Below are 22,714 nucleotides of genomic sequence, written 5' to 3' on the forward strand. Positions count from 1 at the left end.
GCATCTTTAGACTTACTTCTGTCCCTACCTCAGTTTTCTTAGCTGCCTCTCCTCATTACAGAGAAAAAGCAATAATGTAGATGTTCATGTCTGAGCTTCTTAAATAATAAAAATACCCTTTAAAGACAGATGTCAATCATTTTAAAAATAGCATTGTCTTGGGTAAGCAAGAGATTTTTTTTTCCTAATCTGGCAAGGACAGCAGAACATGAAAACAGCTGAATCAACCAGTATCTTCAATCTTGCCCAATGATTAATCAGGGCTTTATTTTAAATGCATGATTGACACCCCTTTCCCAAGGGGTCACACAAAGGCCAGACTGCAGGCAGAGGGAGGGATCACGTGACTTCAGAGGCCCCTGCCAGCCTTGTGATTTGTCAACCAGAACTATAATCATGTCCTCGGGTTAAGGACAGAAAGCCTGGACATCTGCCACCCTGAAGCCCTGAACATACTTCAAAATTATAAACTATAAAAATCAGTAAGTGGAACAGAGATCTTTCCTCTCCTTTTTGATGAATCTGATAAGAGTTAACTGAAGCTACCTAAAGGAGGAAACAACACGTGGGAGAGCTGGAGGCAGAGAAGGAGGGGAGACTGGTTTTTGTGTTGATGACTCAGGTCATTAAAACCCAGAGGGTGTCTCCTAACTAAGCAATTAGAGACTCAATAAAAAGGTCCCAGTGCCTTCTGTGGCTCCCAGCCCGCTGCCCCACATTCCGCTTGCTCTAACTCCGGAACAAGGTAAGTCTCATGGACCTGAGCATGCCCAGGGTCTCTGCTGCTGCCTCCTTTGCCTACACTTCAGACTGTGGAGACTGTGCGGGCGGCTCAGCCCCTGACAGAATGCCACACTTGGGAGTCCCTCGAGACACAGTCTGCAAATAGAACTTCAGTCATTTTCTTTTTCAAAAAAATATAGGGTCCATACCATAAATTCTGCTGAATAAGATATAGAACGCAGATTTATATTAAGATGAAAAGGTAGATTAATTTAAATGATGGCTAATGAGGGAGAGTCACTGAGTTCTCATGGAACAATGTCACTTGGTAAAAATGTGTTATACAAGAATTGGTGTTATGAACATGACCTCTCTTCCTTCCAAAAGCTTTACTAACTTGAGAGCGATACACTCTTTCTTAGCAAATGAGGCTCCACTGAAACCGGTGAAGACAGCAGATGACACTCTCAGATGGGGTTCAGAGGTTTAATTCCCTCTGCTGGCTTCATTTGTGTATGATAGTGCTTAGGCTTGAGTTCTTTTTCTTTCTTTCTTTTTTCCCCCTCCATTCTTGAAATAAAGTGTTCCTTCAACATGTGAGTATTGCTGCTTATTGTAGCATAGAATAAAGCCTTCTAACACCTCAACATCCCTTATAAAACTAAAACACCTTTCAAATTCAAATACAATAGTTAATATACAGCATACAGAAGGCAATGTGGGCAGGATAAGGCAGGAGCAGAAAGGGTGACTTTAGTTTGCCCTTCCTAGGGAACCTATCATGAGAGATGAGCTTGGTTCTTTTTGAAGATTTATTTATTTTTATTTTATGTGCATGAGTGCTTTGCCTGCGTGTATGTATGTGCACCAACCACCTTGGTGCCCAAGGCCAAGGAACTGGATCTCCCAAAACTGATGTTACAGATAGCTGTGAGCAGCCATGTGGGTGCTGGGGACCATACCCAGGTACACCCTCAACAATAGCAAAGTGCTCTCAACTATGGAGCCATCTCTTCAGCCCCTGTTCTTTCTTGCAGCCCTTCTGAGTTTGTAATGATGTCAAGGCTCCTGAGAGGTATCTTCTGTGTCATTGAGACATTCCACAAGTATGCCAGTGAGGATGGTGACAACAAGGCGATACTGACCCGCAGAGAGCTGAGACAGCTCCTTGAGGGAGAGATTGGGAACTTCCTTCAGGTGAGGCGCTCACTCTTCTCCTGTTTGCCACTTTGTAACCCAAGCAGGATGGGCTGTCTGTCTGTGTGCACTTGGCTAACTGCCTCTCTGCTTTTATTGACCTTTGAACAGTTTTGTTTTTGGTTTTGGTTTTTGTCTTAGGTGCTTCTACTATGCAATTGCTTAGTCATACAGAGAAAGGGAGGTTTCCCTTATGTAACTGCTGCTTCTTCAAGACAGACCTCTGAACAGAGCCACAATCCCTTTATGCTTCTAACTTAGTTCACATGTGATGGGATTGCTAGTGCTAAGCGTAGTGCAAAGACAGGAAAAAAAAAAGATCCAGAATTCATGGGTTCTCACTGTTTAAGGCAACTTCACTGTTAAGAGAAATAGGTTAAAAACATTTTTTTAAATAATTTATTTATATCTATTTTTTATGTTCATTGGTATTTTGCTTGCATGTATGTTTGCGTAACAGTGTTGGATCTTGGAGTTACAGACAGTTGTGAATTCCCATGTGGGTGCTGGGAATTGAACTCAGGTCCTCAGGAAGAGCAGCCAGTGCTCTTAACCACTGAGCCATCTCTCCAGCCTGGTTAAAATTTTTTTTAAAGACTCTCAGGAGACCTGAAGATTCTCAGAACACACTCCTACCCATGAATAAATTGGCTTTTCTTTGTGTTTGTATGCAGCCACATGTCTTTAATTCTGTGGAGAGAAAGTTGAACCTTTTGAATATTGACAGAGATGGTACCATCAGTTTTGAGGACTTTCTTCTTGCAATCTTCAGCTTATCAAATTTCTTTTATTTTGACATACCATTACTACATTCTGAACCAAGACTGATGTCTAAATCAGAGAAGATGGATGCTATGGATTTTCAGGCAATCACTGGAACTAAAGAAAGGCTGATATTGCCATCAGAAATGGCATCATCAGTTCAGCCCAGCAATGAAGAAGTTGAGGCAGATGGGCACACTAAGATGAGCCCACATGAAGATGTTAAGACTCACAAACTACCAAGAGAGTTGTCTGAACCCAGTGACCCTGCGAACAAACAGCTAGAAGATGACCAGGAAGCTGCACAAGAGGTACCAGCAACAGAATATGACGGAGTCCAATTTAAGAGAAATACACCAGTAGAAGTATCTAAACAAAGTAGCAGTCCAACACAGGAGATCCCCAGAGAGAGAGGTAAGACAGCCAGGAGGCAAAGTGACACCATGATAAGTGACCATGTAGCACAGAGGCCATCTGAAGATGAGGAGCGTGCTTCTACTGCACAAGATTCATTCCCACAAAAAGAAGACAAAGCTGAGTCAGAGCCAGTAGAAGTTGCTACTGGGAAACCATCTCAGACACAGGAATCTTTTGAGCCTATGGATGATGCTAGAAGATCTGAGACTCGAGAACCAGGAAAGGATGCTAGAAAAATATCACCTAAAACCACAAATTTAGAGGAGCCCAAGGCTGACAGTAGAACAGCCGAGACGCACGCATTGCCAGCACAAGAAGGAAAACATGAAACACAAGGCCAGTCCATCCAAAGTAAGAACAGAAATGCTTCAGAAACATCTAGCAGACGCAAAGGGGAGGAGGGGCAGAAAGAACATGAAAGAAAAACTGGACCCCCAGCACCAGAAACCCAAACACAGAATGAGAAGTGTCAAGAAAATGGTGTTGAAAAGGGATCTGGTGCACAAGATCCAAGCTCTGAAGATGGAAATCAGAATCTCCCTGCAACTAAGAAAGAATCCATCTCAGGAAAAGAGGCAAGACCCAATGAGGAAGACACAGCAGATGCATTTGTGATCAACAGAAACAGCCCTGTAGCTGAAGAGACACTGGAAACAAGAGAAAGGTCCCAAGACCAAGCACCACTTGAGAATCAATCTCAAGCAAAAAGTCACAGGGCCCCTAGGACACATGACAAGACAGTCAAGAAAGAGGAGCACAGTGAGGGGGAGGATCTTGAGTTATTAGTTACACAGAGTGATGAGGGCTCTTGTGAAACTCCCAACAGTCTGGCTCCAGAGGTAGGTAAAAGTAGCTCAGAGGCAGGTGAGCCACAAGTAACAGGGGATTCACATAGTCGGGTAGACTCTCATGGAGAGTCTAAGCATGGAAGTCACAATAACAACCCACATAACCAGAAGCAGGGAGCACCAGATGAGAGAAGCAGAGCGCAGGAGGAGGTAGAGCTGTCAACCCAGGAAGACAGACAGCTCTCAGAGGAAAAGGAACAGACTACCAAAGAGAGCCAGGGTGGTCTGAGCTCAAGAACCGAAAGAGGCCCAGAGGCAGCTGTAGAGCCCAGTGAAGGAGGGGAGGTTCTGGAGGCCACAGCAGGAAGTGAAAACAGAAAATCCCTAAAGGCAGAGTATACAGGAGCCCAGTGACTGTAGTAACTGTTTGTCTATGTGGCTTGCTGGAGACTTTGAAGTAAAGTTGATAATTAAATATTTCAATGATCAACTTCTTTTGTTGGCTCACTTCTTTTTTCATTCTCTATCTTACCTTGGAGACACTGAACAGAATCAATTATTTGTGGGTTTGTGTGTGTGTGTGTTCTCCTAAATACCCTAATTAGAGAATGATGCTCTCAAGCTTAGCAATGAACCAGGAAGAGTTATGTTTTCTGAAGCCAAAATATCAGCTTCTTTCTCTTGGCCCCAGCTCAATATTTTCTCCATTTAATTTATAACATCTTACAAGAAGTGTATTTTTAAAAAACCTAAATTCCAAGAATATGCTTTCTCCACCTCTCTCCACTTTCAGCTCTTCTCGTTCTTTTTTGGGGAGAGAGAGGTGAAGGTGTTTATTTGCCCATGAAGATCAGAAGTTGAAATCAGATGTCTTCTTCAATCACTCTCCTAGTTGGGACGACAAGGTCTCTCACTGAAACTGAAATTCATAAGTTCAGCTAGACTGTCTGTCCAGCAATCCCAGGCATTCTCGCACCTTTGCTTTCTCAGTTACTGGGATTACAAGTGAGCCACCAGCTCTGGTTTTGCACATAGATGCTGGGGATCCGAACTCCGACCCTCACACTTGTATGGCTGGCACTATAATGTGAGCTTGCCCAGCTCTCAGTTCTTTGAATTCTACCTTCAAACGTAAATGAATACCCCTATCTGATAATCTCAAACAACTAAAAGACAAGTTAGCTCTCTCTCTTTCTTTCTCACACACATGAGAGCATAAGCTTATCATCAACTTTATAAAAAAAATCCATGAGAGAGTATACTGATTGACAACATCCATGTTTCTATAGTTTATATCTGGAATGTCCCTCTAATACCCATGTAGTAAGAGCTTGATACCTGGCCTATGGTGTTATTGGGAAGAAATGGAAGCTTCAAGAGATAGGGCATGACGGGAGATCATATGTGACTGGAAAAGTGTTCAAGGGTGATATGGGACTCTTTGTCTTTTAGTTTGCTCTGATGTGTGTGCTTGCCATGGTATACTCCCATTCACAGGCCTAGAGGCAAAGAGCCTTCTGGTCATGTACTGAAACTTTGAAAACTGTCATCCAAAAAAAGCCTTTTCATAAGTCACTTGTTATAATAATGAAAAGTTGTCTCGCACACATGAAATCTTCATGAAAAATTGAAAATAATTGTATTATTATTTTAAGCATTTTTAAATGTTATGTATCTGTAAGTATATGTCACATGTGTGAGGGTGCCCTAGAAGACCAGAAGAGGACATTGATAGCCTGGAGCTACACTTACAAGTGGTGGTGAGCCACACAACACGGGTGCTGGGAATAAAACATCCAGTACTTTTAACTAATGAGCCAGATTTCTACTTTTCAAGAATTTAGCAAGTTAGTAAAAGTAATACTCTTACTCGTTTTTAATACCCTAGGAATAAGGTTGAAAGTATGGGGAAACAGAAATTATCAAATCGAGGGAGTAGAAGCTTAAGTTGGTGGTATCTTCTTGGAAAGCAAATGCAATGACACTTCTCAGGTAGAAGCACAAAGAAATAATGTCAGATATAGACTGAGATTTTTCTATAAAGATACTCTATGGTAGAGTATAGCATATTAGAAACAGCAGAGTACAGATGTAACCTAAATGCCTATCAGCATGGAAAGGGCTAATTTGTGGTTTCTAGATACTGTGAAATGACAAAACCTCAGAAAAGTAAGGAAGTTTTCTTTAATAAGGTAGGATTACATATTCCTAAATGTAATATACACATATGTGTACTCCTCTGTATTGTCTTGGGTACCAAGCCAAGGAATATATCATATGTGTATACTTATTTATGTATATATTATTTAGGTACCCTCCACCTGACACAACTAAGTACCTGTAACCTCCACGGCTTTGGACATTACAGCACCAGTCACTGATAACCACCTGTCCAGAAATGCTCTCTTCAAGACTTTCCCCCATCTCCCTCATGAGCCCATCACCTCCAGTTTCCAAGACTACGGGTCCTTCTCTTTCTTAGCTTGCTCTGTCTGTCCCCTTCCCATGTATGTTATTAGCATCTCTTCTACAGTGATGCTCTCAGTCTGCCTTGTTCAGACCCGACTCCATATGTGAAGCCCATCCTACAAATGCTCACAGTTGTCACTTCTGAGATTTTGTCAGTCATTGCCCCACAAAGCAGAATTGTCCTCTCCATTTCCTTTCTTCTTCCACTCACTAAATCCCCATTCTGCCAGATTTCAAAGACACGGATTCTGAGATCATCATTTACCTTGTTTATTTTTAATTCCTTCTTTCTGTTTTTTAAAAGATTTATTTATTGACTATGTATACAGTATTCTGCCTGCGCGGTACACCTGCACACCCAAGAAGGCACCGGATCTCATTATGGATGGTTGTGAGCCATCATGTGGTTTCTGGAATTGAACTCAGGACCTTTGGAAGAACAGCTAGTGCTCTTAAGCTCTAAGCCATTTCTCCAGCCTGATACTTTATTTAATCGAAAATGTTTATTTTTCTAATGCATAGTGCAGGTTTGGAGAGATGACTCAGTAATTATGAGCACTTGCTTCTCTTCTAGTGGATGGAAGTTCAGTTCTCAGCACCCAGATCAGGTAGTTCAGAACTGTCTGCAACTCAAACTCTGGGGGATCCTGTGCCTCTGGCTTCCTCAGGCCTAGCACTCACATACATACCCACATGTTGACACAGACATCTATCTACTGCAAAACCTGCACTCCCGGTGCAGGGTCTCCGTACCGCTCCCTCCCCAAAGAGACTCACAGACCGCGGTTCGATGCAAAAGCAAGAGGCAGTTTATTCTGATCGCGATGGGGGTCGTCCCTTCAAAGCAGGAGACGACCCCGAGCATACAAAGCACAGAGTTTTTATACCTAAAAATCAGGCCTTTACATTGACTAGTCAGCAGAAAAGATAGCAGTTATGCAGCTGGCAGCTTACAGCCCTCCCATCTCCCGGTTCTGCAGCTGGCAGCTTACAGCTCCAAGGACAGTCCTCCCAGTCCCGGGTCTCTTATCTTAAAACAAGCTCATCCAGTCTTTTGAGGAGGGTCATCTGGTCTGGCCCCTGCTCAAGATTTAGTAGCCCTTAATTGCCTGACTTGTTCTTCTTTCTTAGCTGGCCCTTATTCAAGGTCCAGTTGTTTTTCTTTCTAGTTTGGGATGGTCCCATTTCTCACTACAAGACTATAAAGAAATCTTTTCTAAAAGGCTATGGTAATGGAAGACACTTGGTGCGGTGTTAAAGGTATAACTGAAACTAGGACAAATAAAAACTCTTTACCAGCCAGGTATGGTGGCACACACGTTTGATCACAGCACTCTGGGAGGAGACGCAGGCAGATCACCATGAGTTAAGGCCAGTGTGGTCTGCAAAGCCAGTCCAGGACAGCCAGGGCTGTCAGAGACAGAGAAACTCTGTCTCAAAACAAACAAAGAACTTTTTACCTGGGAGCTTACATTCTAGTAAGAGAAGGGAGAGTCAAACAGCAGTAAAACAAGAAATAAACAAGAAAGCTCCAGGCAGTACAGTAATAAAGAGGACAGTACATGGTGGGTGGTACAAGGAGGCTGTCAGAAGAATTGCTTTAACTCTTTAACCCTTCTAGGCTCCTCCTGCTGAGCAGATCTAAGCTCCCCACAGCCATGGTCTCTACTTGTGATTCTTCAACTTTAACTTTCTCCTGTGTTCTAGTTATGGTGCGCTCGCTGAGCATCCCTGTCAGTGTCTAGAGTCTTTGGTGACAAGGTTTATAATGTGAACGTCTTACTATCTGTGAGCCTGAACTTTGACCTCACATGTCTATTATGGTTTCAGTAGGTGTTTGTTGAGAAAGCAAATGAATAACTGCATCATTTCAACATTGTCTTTGCTGGGTTCCCACTGCTGGTTCATTCCCATTCAGTCACTCTTGAATTTTGCAAGGCACTGTTTTCATCTGTTTACCTCCCTCTATTTAAGAACCCTTAGTGACACCTTATACTTTCCCATGTACCACATCAAGCCTAAACTGACCAGACTCTCTCTATTATATCCCTCTAATTACAATTGACCATGACTTCCTGCAGAAATCTTTTTGAGAACAACAGCTTGCTCATCTAATTGTCTCTAACTACTACTTTGATCCTATCCTACTAAGTTTATAGAGACATTAATGGGATTGAATTCATTTAAGCATATTTATCAAACACAGGGTATATGGCAGGTACTGTGGTAGACATAGGCACGCTCAAGTGAATGGGAAGACCTTGGTCTCCACCCTCAGGATACAGTCCTTCCTGAGACAACAGGAAAGGCCTGCAGAAAGAGAGAACCAGAGGATAACAGTAATGCTGCTTCCTACCTTCTTTATGTCTCTTGGTCTTGTGGCTTACCCTCACCGAAGCTCTCTTCCCCTTCCTCTCTACTTCCAACATTTTCCTGAAAGCTCTAGACTAAGTCATACTTCCCTTACACTGGTCCACTCACAGCCTCTAGCACTCAGATTAGTACTTACTGTACAATATTTCTTACTAATTGTTTTCTAAACATTATTTCCACAACTGCACAGATTATAAGTACTAGAGAAAAAGAATTGTTGTACTACTCAAGTGCCTCATGTGTCTTGGGTGCTTCCTTAACTTCCCTTATAATAGCACCACCTGCATAAATGTCATCTAATCAACATAGTGATCCTGGAGAACTGGAAGAAGCAGAGATAGGATACAGAATAGACAAAGAATGTTCATAGAATTAGACAATGGAATTTAAAAATTTTGAAAAAAAACATTTGAAAAAAAAGGAAAACAGAAAAAATGAAAAAAAAAGTATTTAAAATACATGAAAGAATCAAAACACCAGTGAAAATGTATTCAGTCCTATTAGATAGAGGTCAGCTGAATGCATATCAAACCACAAGGAACTAGTCATAGCCAACACATGTCTGAAATTGACATGGTAGTATATATCATGTGTGAGCAGAGATGTAAAGCAACTAGAATTCTCACCCTGGAAACAGGAGCAGAAGTGAAAAAATCATGCTAGCCTTACAGGCTCTATTTGAATTTTAGGCCTTATGACAGTTCTTTAAGTACTTTTCCAGAAAGCAGAAGGATATAACAGTCCCCACCTTAGCAGAGAGAACAGACTCAAAAATAGTTCCAAGAAAAATCACAAATGATTCTGGCCCCAGCAACCTGCTGGGACCCAAAATATGCTGGGGCAACATGACTGGGGTCCTGGGTATGTGCTAATCGCTCCCCCTTCCCAGGACATTCCAGGTATTGCTCATGATCAGATATCCTCCAGATAGCCTGCCCGGACCTGGCGCCTAAAATAGACCAATCATTTTAAAAGTAAACTTCCCTACCCAATCCAGTGTTGCCAAGCCTGTAACCAACCTCCCCCCCCCCCTCGCTTTTTCCTTTAAAAACCTGAGGCTTTTGTCCTTCAGGGCTGTATCTTGCTTGCATGCAGGGCAGCCCCATTGCTCGATGGTCTGAATAAACCTCTTGCTGTTTGCATTGGTCTGGCCTCCTGAGTCTCCTTCCTGCACTTTCCCAGTAGTTGCCCTCCCCCCCACTCCTCGCTGGGCCTGACATAAGCATATGATAATCCTTTAGAAACACATATGGCAATAACTACTATCGGACAAGTCTTATGCCTACACAATTCTACTGCAGAAATGGACTCGTCTCTGAGTGCTTTTTTTTAAAAAAAAATTTATTTTACTTTATTTTTGTTTTTCTTTTTCAAGACAGGGTTTCTCCGTTTTAACCCTAGCTGTCCTGAAACTCACTCTGTAGTTCGAGGCTGGCCTTGAACTCACAGAGATCCACCTTTCTATGTCTCCTGAGTGCTGGGATTAAAAGCATGTGTCACCACCCCTGGACCCTGAGTCCTTTTAACCCAAGCACAAGCACGCAGGAAACCGAGAAAAGAGATCATGAGTTCAAACGAAGTCAGTCTGGGCTACATAGCAAAACTCTATCTCAAAACCAAACAACCAAACAACAACAATGAAAACAGCATTGTTCACAACAGCTCAGAAGAGAAAACAATCCAAAGGTCCACCAACTGAAAAAAGAAAAAGAACCATACCCACACAAACACACACACAGAATGAAGGGGTTTTACAGCAATTAAACCAAAGAAGTAGTTAAACCTATGCATCTTAGCAGACTTTCACAGGCATGATGATGAACAAAACAGAGCCAGATACAAAAGCCTTCATGCTGAATGACTACAAAAAATTAAGCTGTAGTATTATAATTCAGGACAATGCAGTCACTAGGAAGAAGGGAGAGCATGTGAAGTACAGGGACTGCTAGTTGACAGTCTATTTGTTGATCTATTTGACAGCCTATTTGGCGATTACATGAAAGTGTCTACTTTGTGATAATTCATTAAGGTGTACACTTGTGATCTGGTTATTATACTTTAATAAAATATTTGCTTAAATTTCTATATCATTTAAAGAATATGACTTCCACTGACTATCGTAACAATGCTGGATAAAAATTCACAGCTCCTCCCCAAAATGTCTGAATGCAAGTATTTAAGAACAGAGTAAATGAAGGAAAGTAGTGATTAGGAGCACAGACTATGCCCAGAGTAGACTCAGGTGTAGGACTGGCTAGATGTACTGTGTCCTCGGGAAAATCCCTTAAACTCTCTGTGCTTCATTTTGATCATCTTTAAAAAGCATTGCATAAAAGGGTTGGAGAGATAATTCAGTGGTTATAACACTTGTTCTTGCCCACATGGTGAGTCACAATTTCAGTTCCAGAGACTCCTCTTCTCACTTTCAAGGGCACCACATCAGGAACTCATAGGGTGTACATTCATACATGCAGGCAAAACATTCATATACATAAAATAAAATACATGTAAAAAAAGGTTGCATAAAAACTCAGGTTCACCAAATAACCCTTAACATTACCTTTGGAATCTGTTTGTAGGAAGCCCCAAACCTCATATTATGAAATAACATACTTGTGTGTGCTGAAAAACTACATGGATTCTAGAGAAGTTAGGTAGCTTCTCATGGTCACGTAGGACTTAGCAGGCAGAGCCAAGAATTGTCCACAGACTGCCTAACCTCCAGTCCATCACCTGTTTCTTAGATTTGCCTCCCTAGGCAGGGGCTACCACAGCATATGCCTTCATTGCTTCACTGCCATGGGGCATTCAGTTTCTGAATCCATACATCTAAATGGAAGACTACCCAAATGGCAAAGGGTACTTCCACCTTTCCTTCCATCCCAGATTCCCCAGGAGACATCATGCAGAGTCAATGACAACACTGATGACTCCTGGTATTTTGACAAGCTCATTGAAGATGCCAATGTCCTGAATAGTAGCCCTGATCACAGCCTTCTAAGAGGGCAGGTGGAGGCCAGTTTCCCAAAGGCAATCAGTGCCACCTCATCATTACACCTAATACCTGCTCTGCCTGCCCCGCTGATCCTCATGAAAGTTCATGCCACTTGCAGTCACTCCTGATGTTCTTACTCACGGGTTCAGGAAGCCAGGGATTCTAATGGACAGAAACTTTACCTTGCCCGTCTCCCTACAGAAATGTGGCTATCATCTATCCAGGAGAGAAGACTGCTAAAGCATCTCCATTTTCATGGCATCTTGCTTGACACTTGTTCTTTGGGATTTGGGAATATAAAAATCAACTCCCCAACACAACACCTAGAAAACCAGCACACTGTGTTCTCAACAAAAAACATAATGTGACCCTCCTGCTGAGTGAGCCACTTTTACAGGCATTTGTATGTGAAATACAAATCCATTATTTCTTAAATATCCTAAAAATCTACCTAGAGGTGGAACTCTGCTTTGTTTTGTAAGTCAAGGCCTTGTTCCATAGTGTAGGCTGACCTTAAGCTCATCAATAGACTTTTAGTCCTCCTGCCTCATCCTCCTGAGTGTTTGGATTACAAGTGTGTTACCAAGTCACATTGGAGTTAAATCTTAATGCAGCCATAAGAGAAAGTATATTGATCGCATGCTTCATAATTGCTACCATGTATTACACATCAAAGTCACATCCTCCATTTTTTTGTTCATTGAATAAATCTAAATTACACCATCAACATGCAAGACACATGACAGTACCCATTACCTTGGACAGGAAAGCACTGTTGAGAACCTTCATTTATTTTATCACGAGACCCACTTTTATGCTGTCCTATATGAGATATTCTTTTTTTTTTCAGATTTTAATATTAAACATCACTCTTTTCCCACAAAAAGAATGGAAGTTCTATTACTTTCCTATCTTGTGACCAAAGGGCTAATGGTGTTTTCTCCTGGGAACTGATGCCAAAAATCTCTGACCTAAGACTGGGGTACAAGGACAGCAATTGTGTTTACCGTTGGGTTGGTAAATTGAATTCTCCATTTCTCTACTTCTGATTCTTTTTTATTTTACTGTTCTACTGTTTGGGTGCTTTACTGCACTCACAGTATTTTTCCCCACCTCTGTGCTTGTATTTTTGATGTCTACCATTAATAATTGGAGAACATGCACTTAAGGGGTGTAGGAATGAAAAAGTATCAGGATCTCAATTGAGAATGGCATGTGACAAGTAGTTCAGAATATTAAGATGGTTAAAGTCACTGATATCTTTCTCTCTATTTTTTCTTTGTTTCTTTTCTTTCTTTCTTTTGTTATTGTTGTTTTGTTTTTTTTTTTTTTTTTTGAAACTGCATTTCTCTGTGTAGCCTTGGCTGTCTTGGACTCACTTTATAGACCAGGCTGGCCTCGAACTCACAACAATCTGTCTGCCTCTGTCTTCCCAAGTGCTGGGATTAAAGGCATGCACTATCATGCCCTGTTTAAGCCACTGATTCCTTTGTTCAGTTGATAACTACTATGAGTCTACCAGCAGGTGGCCATTTTCTAGGTGTTGAGATTAAAGCTGTGAACCTGCATAGGGGAAACCTTGAGCTGAGCTGTGTCCTCATGGAGAAAATAGAAAAAGCACAGATTTAAAGAACAGTTCTATAGAGTGCCAGATGGAAACACATTAGGACAAATAAAAGAATGAGAAGAAAGGAAGCCACTGAGGGACATCAGCGTGTTAAACGTGTGTGTGTGTGTGTGTGTGTGTGTGTGTGTGTGTGTCTTGGTGTGTGTGTGTGTGTGTGTGTGTGTGTGTGTGTGTGTGGTGACATCTGAGCAGAGGCTTGCAGCAGAGGAGGAAGGAAACCTTGTGATGGTTCCATCAGAGGAAACATCATGTGCTAAAGCTGTGGATGATGTGCTGGTGTCTTCAAGGCTGGCAGTGTGGCAGGAACAGGATGAGCAATGACAGAGACAGTAGACGATGGGATCAGAGGCTGCCAGGACTCCACCGAGTCACAGGTTGTTTTGTTTTGGATGTGGTTTGAATGCATCCCTAGAAGTTCATGTGCTAGAGCCTTGGTCACCATTGTGACAGTGTGAGAGATGATAGAGACCATTAGGGGAGGAGGGTGAGTGTGAAGGAATGAGATCAATGGAGCCATCCCATTGGTTACTTTTCTACCGTTGTGACCAAACACCATGACCAAGAAAATTTACAAGAAAAAGCATTTAACTTGGCGTATGGTCTCAGTGGGTTAAATGTTAAATGTTAGATGTTAGAGTGGGTTAAATGTTAGAGCGAGAAACAGCTGAGCACTCACATCTTAATCATCCACAACTGTGAACAGAAGCGGGAACTCACACTGGTAATCACAAATCTTTTAAAAACTCAAAGCCCACCTCCAGTGACACAAGGCTATACCTCCTAATCCCTTTTAAACAGTTCCACCAACTAGGGACCAGGAATTCAAATATATGGGCCTATAGGAGCCATTTCCCTTCAAACCACCAGCCTTCTGAAGAAATTAATGTAGTTCTTATAGGACCAAGCTACTTCCTGTGAGAGCAGGGTTTGATAAGGCCCAGTACAAAGAGCTTCCAGTAGTCTTTTATTCTGTGAGGGGAATTTTAAGGTAAACTCAACCCCTCACCCAGGTTACTCTGAAGGGGTAATATGGAAAGCATGAAGTTTTAGGGTGTTCTTATTGTGGCTGCCAGTCATGGCCTTGATCATCCATCACTGCCACACATGTGATAGGCCTGAGCATCTAGCAAGATCTCTCTTGGATTGACAGAGTACATGGTAAGTAAGGGCTCCTATTCCCTTTTTCAGAGTCAAACCAGATATATTTGTTTCTAGTCTTCTTTTAATGTTATCTTCCCTTGTAAGAAATAAAATTTTAATCAAGAGACTGAAAGAGAAGGATAAAAATAAAAATACCTCAGATGCTCATTAAGGACTAGAACCAGAGGAAGAGGAAAGAGAGACAGAAGGGAAGAAAGGCAGAAAGAGAGAGGTGAGAAGCAGAAAGTTTGAAGAAAGGGAAAATGGAAGGAAGACAGAAAAGAGAATAGACAGGAGCAATAAGAAAATCAGACGATGAGAAAGGATAAGCAGAAAGGACACCAGGAATTAGATCCTGGAATTCAGAGATGTTCTCACTCAGCATCAGAGATAGCTGTGAATTGTGACCTGTGTAAACAAGACACAACGGCTCTACCATCAAAGAAAGACTGATCATGACAGTGGTGAGGTGTCACAAACACATTTGAAAAGTTATCTTTGTATTACTTTATTAATTATCCCAAGGAAAGTCCTTCCCTTCAGGCACAACTCCCCCCCACACACACACACATACCCTGCCCAGGGTCACACTGGGTTAGGAGCCAGGCTCCCCTCTGCCTCCCTCAAAGCAGAAAACATTTCAGCCCATGCCTGGAGCATATCAATGAGATCATCTGTTATGGTTACCGCTCTGATGCCAGGAGGAGGAGAGTCATGGGAGGCTGAAGAGATCAGAGGACTCACTGACAGGTAAGACATACTCTATTTACTCCATATGAAGGCTGCTACGCAGGCAGCTGCCAGCAAGCACATGCAGGCAAGACACACGGTGGAGGTGGGGTGGAGAAGAGGGTATACACAGGCCACGTGGTGATAGGCACACAGGCCTACTGACAAACACACAGACTGGCAAACACAAAGGTAAAGTCTCAGGCCTCTCATATCAGGGCCATATTTACACAGACTCACATAAAAGTGGCCCTTTAAAAAGTAATTACATAACCGATGACATCACTATTTGTTTTATGGTTTCCCAGACATCAGTTGTCAGCCATTTTGTGCTGATTCCTAGTCTCCTAGTCCCAGGACGCCTGATGTCAGCTGTTTCTGCTGACTCATACCAGATATCCTTGTCAGCGCCGTGAACTGACCCTGATGGCCTTCTGTTCACAAAAGTAGCCTATCTATAAATAATGAAGTATTGAGTGTATAGTACTAGACTAACGTCTTACAAAGGCTGTTTTCATTGTTTTGAATAAACAACATACTTGGTGAATTCTGGGAAAATTACCTGCCCAGTGCAATAGAGCTGCTCAGAAGAGAAACCACAAAGAACAGAGTTCACGTTTTCATAGCAAACACCAGAAGAAAATCGCAGATATCCTTTTTAAACACAAAGTCAGAGCTTGTGGAGGAAACCACGAAATAAGCAATCAAGCAAGCAAACTTGGTGGCCAAAAGATTTAAGATCTAGACCTATGTGACTTTGGGAAATTTCAGCTCCCAGGCTCATGTTCCCACATAAGAAGTAGAGATGAAGTAGGCCAATTGTGGGGAAATCTCAGAATTAGAATGTCAAGCAAAAGCTGCCATGCTCCTCACAATTGAACCTGCAGCATTTGCTTCAATGATTTTACAGTCCTCACCAATCTGTCACATCTAACAAAGTCACTAACTAATGGTCAGAGTAAAATTGCAAAAGCAGCTGTCTCTAGAAATCTCTAACATGTCTGCAGCAAGACTGCATGGACATTCTCTTTTTTTAATTAAATTTTATTTTTATATTGATTAGAGTTATTCACTTTGTATCCCAGCTTTAGCCTCCTCCGTCATTCCCTCTCAATCCCACCCTCCTTCGCTCATCTCCTTCGCCCCTCTCCAAATCCACTGATAGGGGAGGTCCTCCTCCCCTTCCCTCTGACCCTAGCTTATCAGCTCTCATCAGGACTGCCTGCATTGCCTTCTTCTGTGGCCTGGCAAGGCTGCTCGCCCATGGTGGGGGAGGAGGGTCAAAGAGCCCCTGAGTTCATGTCAGAGACAATCCCTGTTCCCGTTACTAAGGAAACCCACTTGGACACTGAGCTGCCATGGGCTACATCTGAGCAGGGGTTCTAGGTTATATCCATGAATGGTCATTGGTTGGAGTATCAGTCTCAGAAAAGATCCCTGTACCCAGATATTTTGGTTTTGTTGCTATCTTTGTGGAGCTCCTGTCCTCTCCAGATCTTACTGTCTCCCATTCTTTCCTAAGATTCCCTGCATAGATATTCTTATTGTCATAAATGATTCTCTAATAGGGCATCACTTGTACATAGTTCCATCAGAAAATGAGGAATAACTTATAGGGGCATTATGACTGTTGTGAGTATGTGTGTATGCATATGTTCATGTGGGCTCATGTATGTGTGGGTATATGTGCATGTAAATACCAGGGGTCAATCTTGGATGGCATTTCCTGTGACCAAGACATGCTGTGTTGAGACAGGGGCTCTCACTGGCCTGGGGCTCACCAATTACACTAGGCTGGCTGGCTGGTACACCTCTGGGATCTGTTTGTCTCTGCCTCCCCAGAATTAAAATGACAAGGGTGCACCTCAACACCTCTGTGTGTGTGTGTGTGTGATATGTTTTGTTTTCTACATGGATTCTAGGGATTTTTTTTTTCCTTCAACACAAAGTTTCACGTGTATACCTGACAGACTGGTTACTCTCTTCGAAGACCAGACTGGCCTCAAACTCACAGAGAGCTGCCTGCCTCTGCCTCCCAAGTGCTGAGATTAAAGGTGCATGCCACCATATTGGGCATAGTTCTGGAGATCTTAAGTCAGCAAGAAACTTTCTGACTGAGTTACTTCCATAGCTCTGAAATAATTTTTAATAAAAAAATAAAAATCTTCCTTCTGGTCTTATGATAAAATGGTTAGAACTAAATAGGAAAGGCCCTTCCTTATATTAGTTATCTTGCTATTTCTGTGATAATACACCATGATCAAGACAACTTACAGAAAGAAGGGTTTATTTGAGCTTACAGCATCAGAGGGATAAAAGCCCATTGCCATCATGGCTGGGCAGCATGGTGACTGAACAGTAAACAGAGAACTAAAATCCAGAAAGAAAAATTTTAGTGTCCTAGAATTAAATAAGAAAAAAAACAAAAAACAAAACAACAACAACAACAACAAAAAACAACTACATACTAAAACCTAAGTGATAAAATGTGGGCAATCCTAAGAGAGACATTTATAGCTCTATGTAGCTATATCAAAAACTCAGAGATTTCAACTATATCACTTAATGATGTACTGTAAGACCTTAGAAAAACACTAACAAACCAAATGCAAAACTAGTAGGCAAAGAACTGAAACAACTAAACATGAAGGGAAAAAAAGAGCTATGGAACTGAATAGAGAGGTCTCAAAAGAAGAAATACAAACGGCTAAGAAACATTTTAAAAAGTGTTTTACATCATTAGTCATCAGAGGAATGTAAATTAAAACTACCATGAGATTCCATCTTACCCCGGTCAGAATGGTTATCATAAGGAAAAAAGATGACAACAAATGCTGAGAATGTGTGGAGGCTGTAAATTGGTGCTGACACTGTGAATGTCAGCGTGGAGGGTTCTGAAAGCTAAAAAGAGAACTACGGTATGACCCAACTGTATCACTACTTGTCGTATACCGGAAAGACTCCACCTCCCAGCACGGAGATAGTTGCACTTCATGTCCACTACTGCTCTACTGACAATTATTAGGAAATGAAATCAGCCTCATCAGCTGATTAATGGGTAATGAAAATGTGGCACCTATGTGCAACTGACTTTTACTCAGCAGCACATGAAATTGTCAATTCTGCAAGAAAATGTATGGACCTGGAAAATATTCTACACAGTGAGGTAACCCAGTTCTGGAAACACAAACCGCTTCTGTTCCCTTTGTGTATAGACCCTCCATTCAATTTTTAAATGTCTGTGGTTAAGTCAGGGTGTTTACAGAGGCCAGGAAGCAAGAGGAGGACCAAGCGGGGCAGGAGAGATAGTAAAGATGGGAGGGATAGTAAAAACGTGTGATGTGAAGGGAGATTGGAGGGAGTTTAAAATGGGGGTGGAGGGAGGGGATAAAGGAAGGTGAAGCTGAGGGGAAGGGTTAACAAAAGCTTAGAATAGGTGGGAAAGCCATGTAGAAACCTAATACTTTATAAATTAACTGGAAAATAGAATTTTAAAAGAATTTGAACTGAAGTATCTTGCATGATTGGATGATTGGATCCTCCCAGAAGTTCTGGCTTTGTTTTGGTTTTAAGGTTTTTTTTTTTTGTTGTTTCAGTTTTTGTTTGTGTTTTACTTTTGTTTTGGTTGGGTTTTTGTTTGTTTGTTTGTTTGTTTGTTTGAGACAGGTTCTCTCTATATATTCCTGGATGTCCTAGAACTCAGGCTGACCTCAAACTCTGAGATCCTCTTGCCTTTGCCTCTGGCATTAAAAAGGTGCACTGGAGAGATGAGGGGCAGGAGAGCAGAAGGTCTGCAGAGAAAAGAGAAATGATGGGTGGGAGCATCTCTGTGACAAGCTGGAGACCTAAGTCAGAATAGGCCTCTGGGAGGATATGAGGGGGACTCTAGCTGAGACTCCTAGCAGTAAGCCAGACTCCTAGTGAACAGAGGAGATCACTCACCCACCCATAAAAACCTCAATCCAAAACTTAACCTGCCTACAAGACCTGCAGGGGCAACAAGAGAACAGATAGAGCAGAGATTGAGGAAATGTCTGACCAATGCCTGGCCCAACCCTAAGACCCACCAAATGGAAGAGAGCCAACCCCTAACACTATTAATGGTACTTTACTAAGCTTGTAGACAGGAGCCTATCAGAGTTGTCTTCTGAGAGGTCACCCAGCAATGGTTTGGAAACAGATACTGCGACTCGCAGCCAAATATTGGGAGAAGCATAAGGAAATGTGGGGGAAGGATAAAAGGACAAGAATTCTATAAGACAACCAGCAGAATCAACTAGCCAGGGCCAGGGGTGGGGAGCCTATGTAGTCTGAAGCACCAACCAAGGACCATGCATGGATGGGACCTAGGCCCTTTACATATATGTAACTGATGTGCAGCTCAGATTTTATGTGCGGCCACTAGTAAGTGGAGTGGGGAAATCTCTGACATGTACTCTGTTGTCTGCTTTTTGATCACTTCCCTCTGATAGGACTGTCCTACCAGAGGAGGAGGAGGAAGATGAACTCAATCTTCATGTGAATAGATGAGCTAGGGTGTGTGGGTAGAGGGGTTCCCTTTTCTGAGGAATAGGGGAGAGAGGATGCAGGAGGGAGGATGGGACTGGAAGCAGAGGAGGGAGGAGCCTATGATTGAGGTGTAAATTGAATAAATAAATGTGGCAGCCAAAATGGAGTTGATAGCCAAATTGGAGTGTGTATTGCTGTTTGGTGCTGAGTCTGAGCAGTGGAAATTTGCCTCCTGGCTCTGGCAAACATGGGTCTAATCTAAAGCTCAGTGTCTCGGAGACTGACCTTGGCTTTCCTACAGTGGAGAGCTCTGACCTTGAGAACTAGATAATAAACTCCATGCAACCATGGAAACCAGACAGCAAACTCTGTGTAACCTTGAGTGAATCCTCCGATGCTTTGCCAAGTGAAGTTGCTACCATGAGAAACTGCTTGTAAATTTCTGCTGTACAAGTGCTGATTTTACTATTATTAAACAGCACCTTGATCAGATCAGACTTGGTGTCCTCTTTGTGTCGCCCTGCCCTATTTCTCCCAGCCCTCACTCAGGCGGTATTCAAGTGCCACTGCAGGCCAGTGACAAATAAATATATATATATATTTTAAAAAAGGAGTATACCACCATGCCTAGCTTTTTAAATGAAAATCCCAGGGTCAGTACTAGAATACTTCTGTGTTTTATTTAAGGCTTACTTCATAGTAGGGAATACAATGCCTGGTACTGTAAACCTGGTCAAAAACTTATGGCTGAAGAGTCCTGGTGGGGGAACATTCTACAGGTGTTTTGCTAAATGAACGAGTAATAAAACTACCTTCTGAGTATTTGTGCTTACATCCATAGATTAGCGCTGTTCTCAGCATTGGTCAGAGAAGCTGCCTTTGCAATGGGCAATGACTAATACCAAGACTCAGAATGAGTCCAAATAACTTCCAGTGTCTTCTGCTTAAAGGCTCAGATTGCACTTCTGGAATCCATGACTCCTTTCATTACGGGGTGTTGGGGTCTGTACTCTGAACACCTTGTTATTTCTGATGTCACTCTTGGATTTTGGTTTATCTTTTCTAGTTGCTTGATTTTTAGTCTTGATGTGTACTATCCTTGATTCTCATATCTTGCCCTTATTTCCTTTAATTCAGGGCTGAGAAAGATTTTATGTGCATATACTAGGGCTTTGTAACTAGCAAAATGAATTAATTGAAGTGACTTACTTTCTTACCTTTCTTACTTTGAAGTGCTGAAGAATTTTTTTTTCTTAATAGTGGATGTTATGTCCTCAATAATCTAAAGATTGGATTCACACCAATTTTAGATTTATGTAGGGAGAGATGATGTCACACTGCTCTAAAAAGGCCAGCCAATCCCCTCAGAAAGTGACTTCCACAGGAGTACTAGTGCCAAAGGGCATTTGGCTTAAGAGATATGCTCAGGTCAATGTAAGGACCTGAAATTAATCTGGGAGACAAACATGCAAATTGTATGACTCCCACATCAAAAAAATTAAATGCTGACTAAAATAAGGTGTCATATTGCTCTGGCAGGTGGCTTATCCTTTAGAATGTGAGACATTTTCACGGGGGACAGATATCAGTCAAGCCCGATGCAAAAGAGTCACAAGGGACTTACAGGTGGCAAAGTACACACCAGCCTAGTTAAGTCCAAAAGAGTCAAAGATTACAATTCATATGTTTAAAAGGCAGAACAATCCATCCCACATCACCAAACCAACAAACCAAAGAATAGCCACAACCAATGTAAAACAGGTACAAGATGCCTAGGGTATGCTTAAACTCTAAAGGTAAAAGGGAGTTCATAAAAAGTTTAGTGCTAAAGGCATAACTACCCATTCCATATAGAAAAGAGGATATAAAAAAAAGAAGACTGTAGAAATTAAATTTGCTTAATAAAAATTGTCATTTGTTAAAAAAAAATAAATAAAGGATTCATCCATTAGGATGAAATGGTGTTATATAAAAGGCATTTTCTCATTTGACCTTTTGATGCAATATATTGCTTCATTCTTAATATTAAACTGTCATGTATATCTAAATCATTAATAAATGACCTATTTTTCTTGCATAAAAAAAAAGAAAAGAAAAGAGGATAGAACAAAATAGCCACAACGTTTATAAAAACCCAGGCCTAAACCTCTAAACAGGTATGCAATGCTTAAACTCAAAATTAAAAAGAAGTTAATATAAAGTTTACTTAAAACATGTCTTTTCTACTGCTTAGGGCAACCGGCTTGTCTTTCTAATGGGAGGCCTTCTTTAAGGAGATAGGTAGCAGGTTGGCCTAAAACAACAGGCACCCAAGAGCCCAGAGATGATATTTAGGTTAACACACCTTGTTTTGATTTCAACATGATAATGATTGTATGTTTAATAACGATGATAACTTATATTGCTGATCCCACTACATGGGAATAGCTCTGAAACTGACTGAGACATGGATGTCTGTGCATAGCCAATAATTCACAGAATGACATATCACAAGTCGGAAGGACAGGAAGAGAGGGAGGAGAAACCCAGTATGGGTTAGCCTAGAGAAAACACCACATGGACTGAGAAGGAACTCCAATAATGGTGTGAAATGACCCAGATGAAGAATAAAAGCAAGTATTTATAAGATTATGGATGAAGATAGGATGTTTAAGAAGGATGGCATGGCAGTCCTGATGAGACCTGATAAACTAGGGTCAGATAGAAAGGGAGGAGGACCTCCCCTATCAGTGGACTTGGGGAGGAGCATGGGAGGAGATGAGGGAGGGAGGGAAGATATGAATGGAAAGGGAAGAGGGAGGAAGCTACAGAGGGGATACAAAGTGAATAAACTGTAATTTATAAAAATATAAATAAAATTTTAAAAGTAAAAAAAAAAAAGAAAAAAAGAAGGATGGCATTGAATGGGGGCTGGGAGTTGCATGGTGAAATGATTCAGACAGCGTAGGTAGGAATATCTGTCTGGCCCAAGGTAAATAAAGCAAT

At 41.7% G+C, this 22,714-nt stretch overlaps 1 protein-coding gene across 1 annotated transcript; it reads left to right on the plus strand.

Annotated features, from left to right (window-relative positions):
* Positions 1-703: 703 nt before the first annotated feature.
* Tchhl1 (trichohyalin like 1) lies at positions 704-4,301 on the plus strand. The gene is made up of 3 exons (XM_021660684.1): positions 704-745; positions 1,761-1,920; positions 2,595-4,301. Exons 2-3 carry the CDS (start codon positions 1,777-1,779, stop codon positions 4,299-4,301), a joined length of 1,851 nt encoding a protein of 616 aa, XP_021516359.1. The 5' UTR covers positions 704-745; positions 1,761-1,776.
* Positions 4,302-22,714: the final 18,413 nt, after the last annotated feature.

Source organism: Meriones unguiculatus, chromosome 10 (assembly GCF_030254825.1).
Source record: "Meriones unguiculatus strain TT.TT164.6M chromosome 10, Bangor_MerUng_6.1, whole genome shotgun sequence".
Classification (NCBI taxonomy): Eukaryota; Metazoa; Chordata; class Mammalia; order Rodentia; family Muridae; genus Meriones; species Meriones unguiculatus.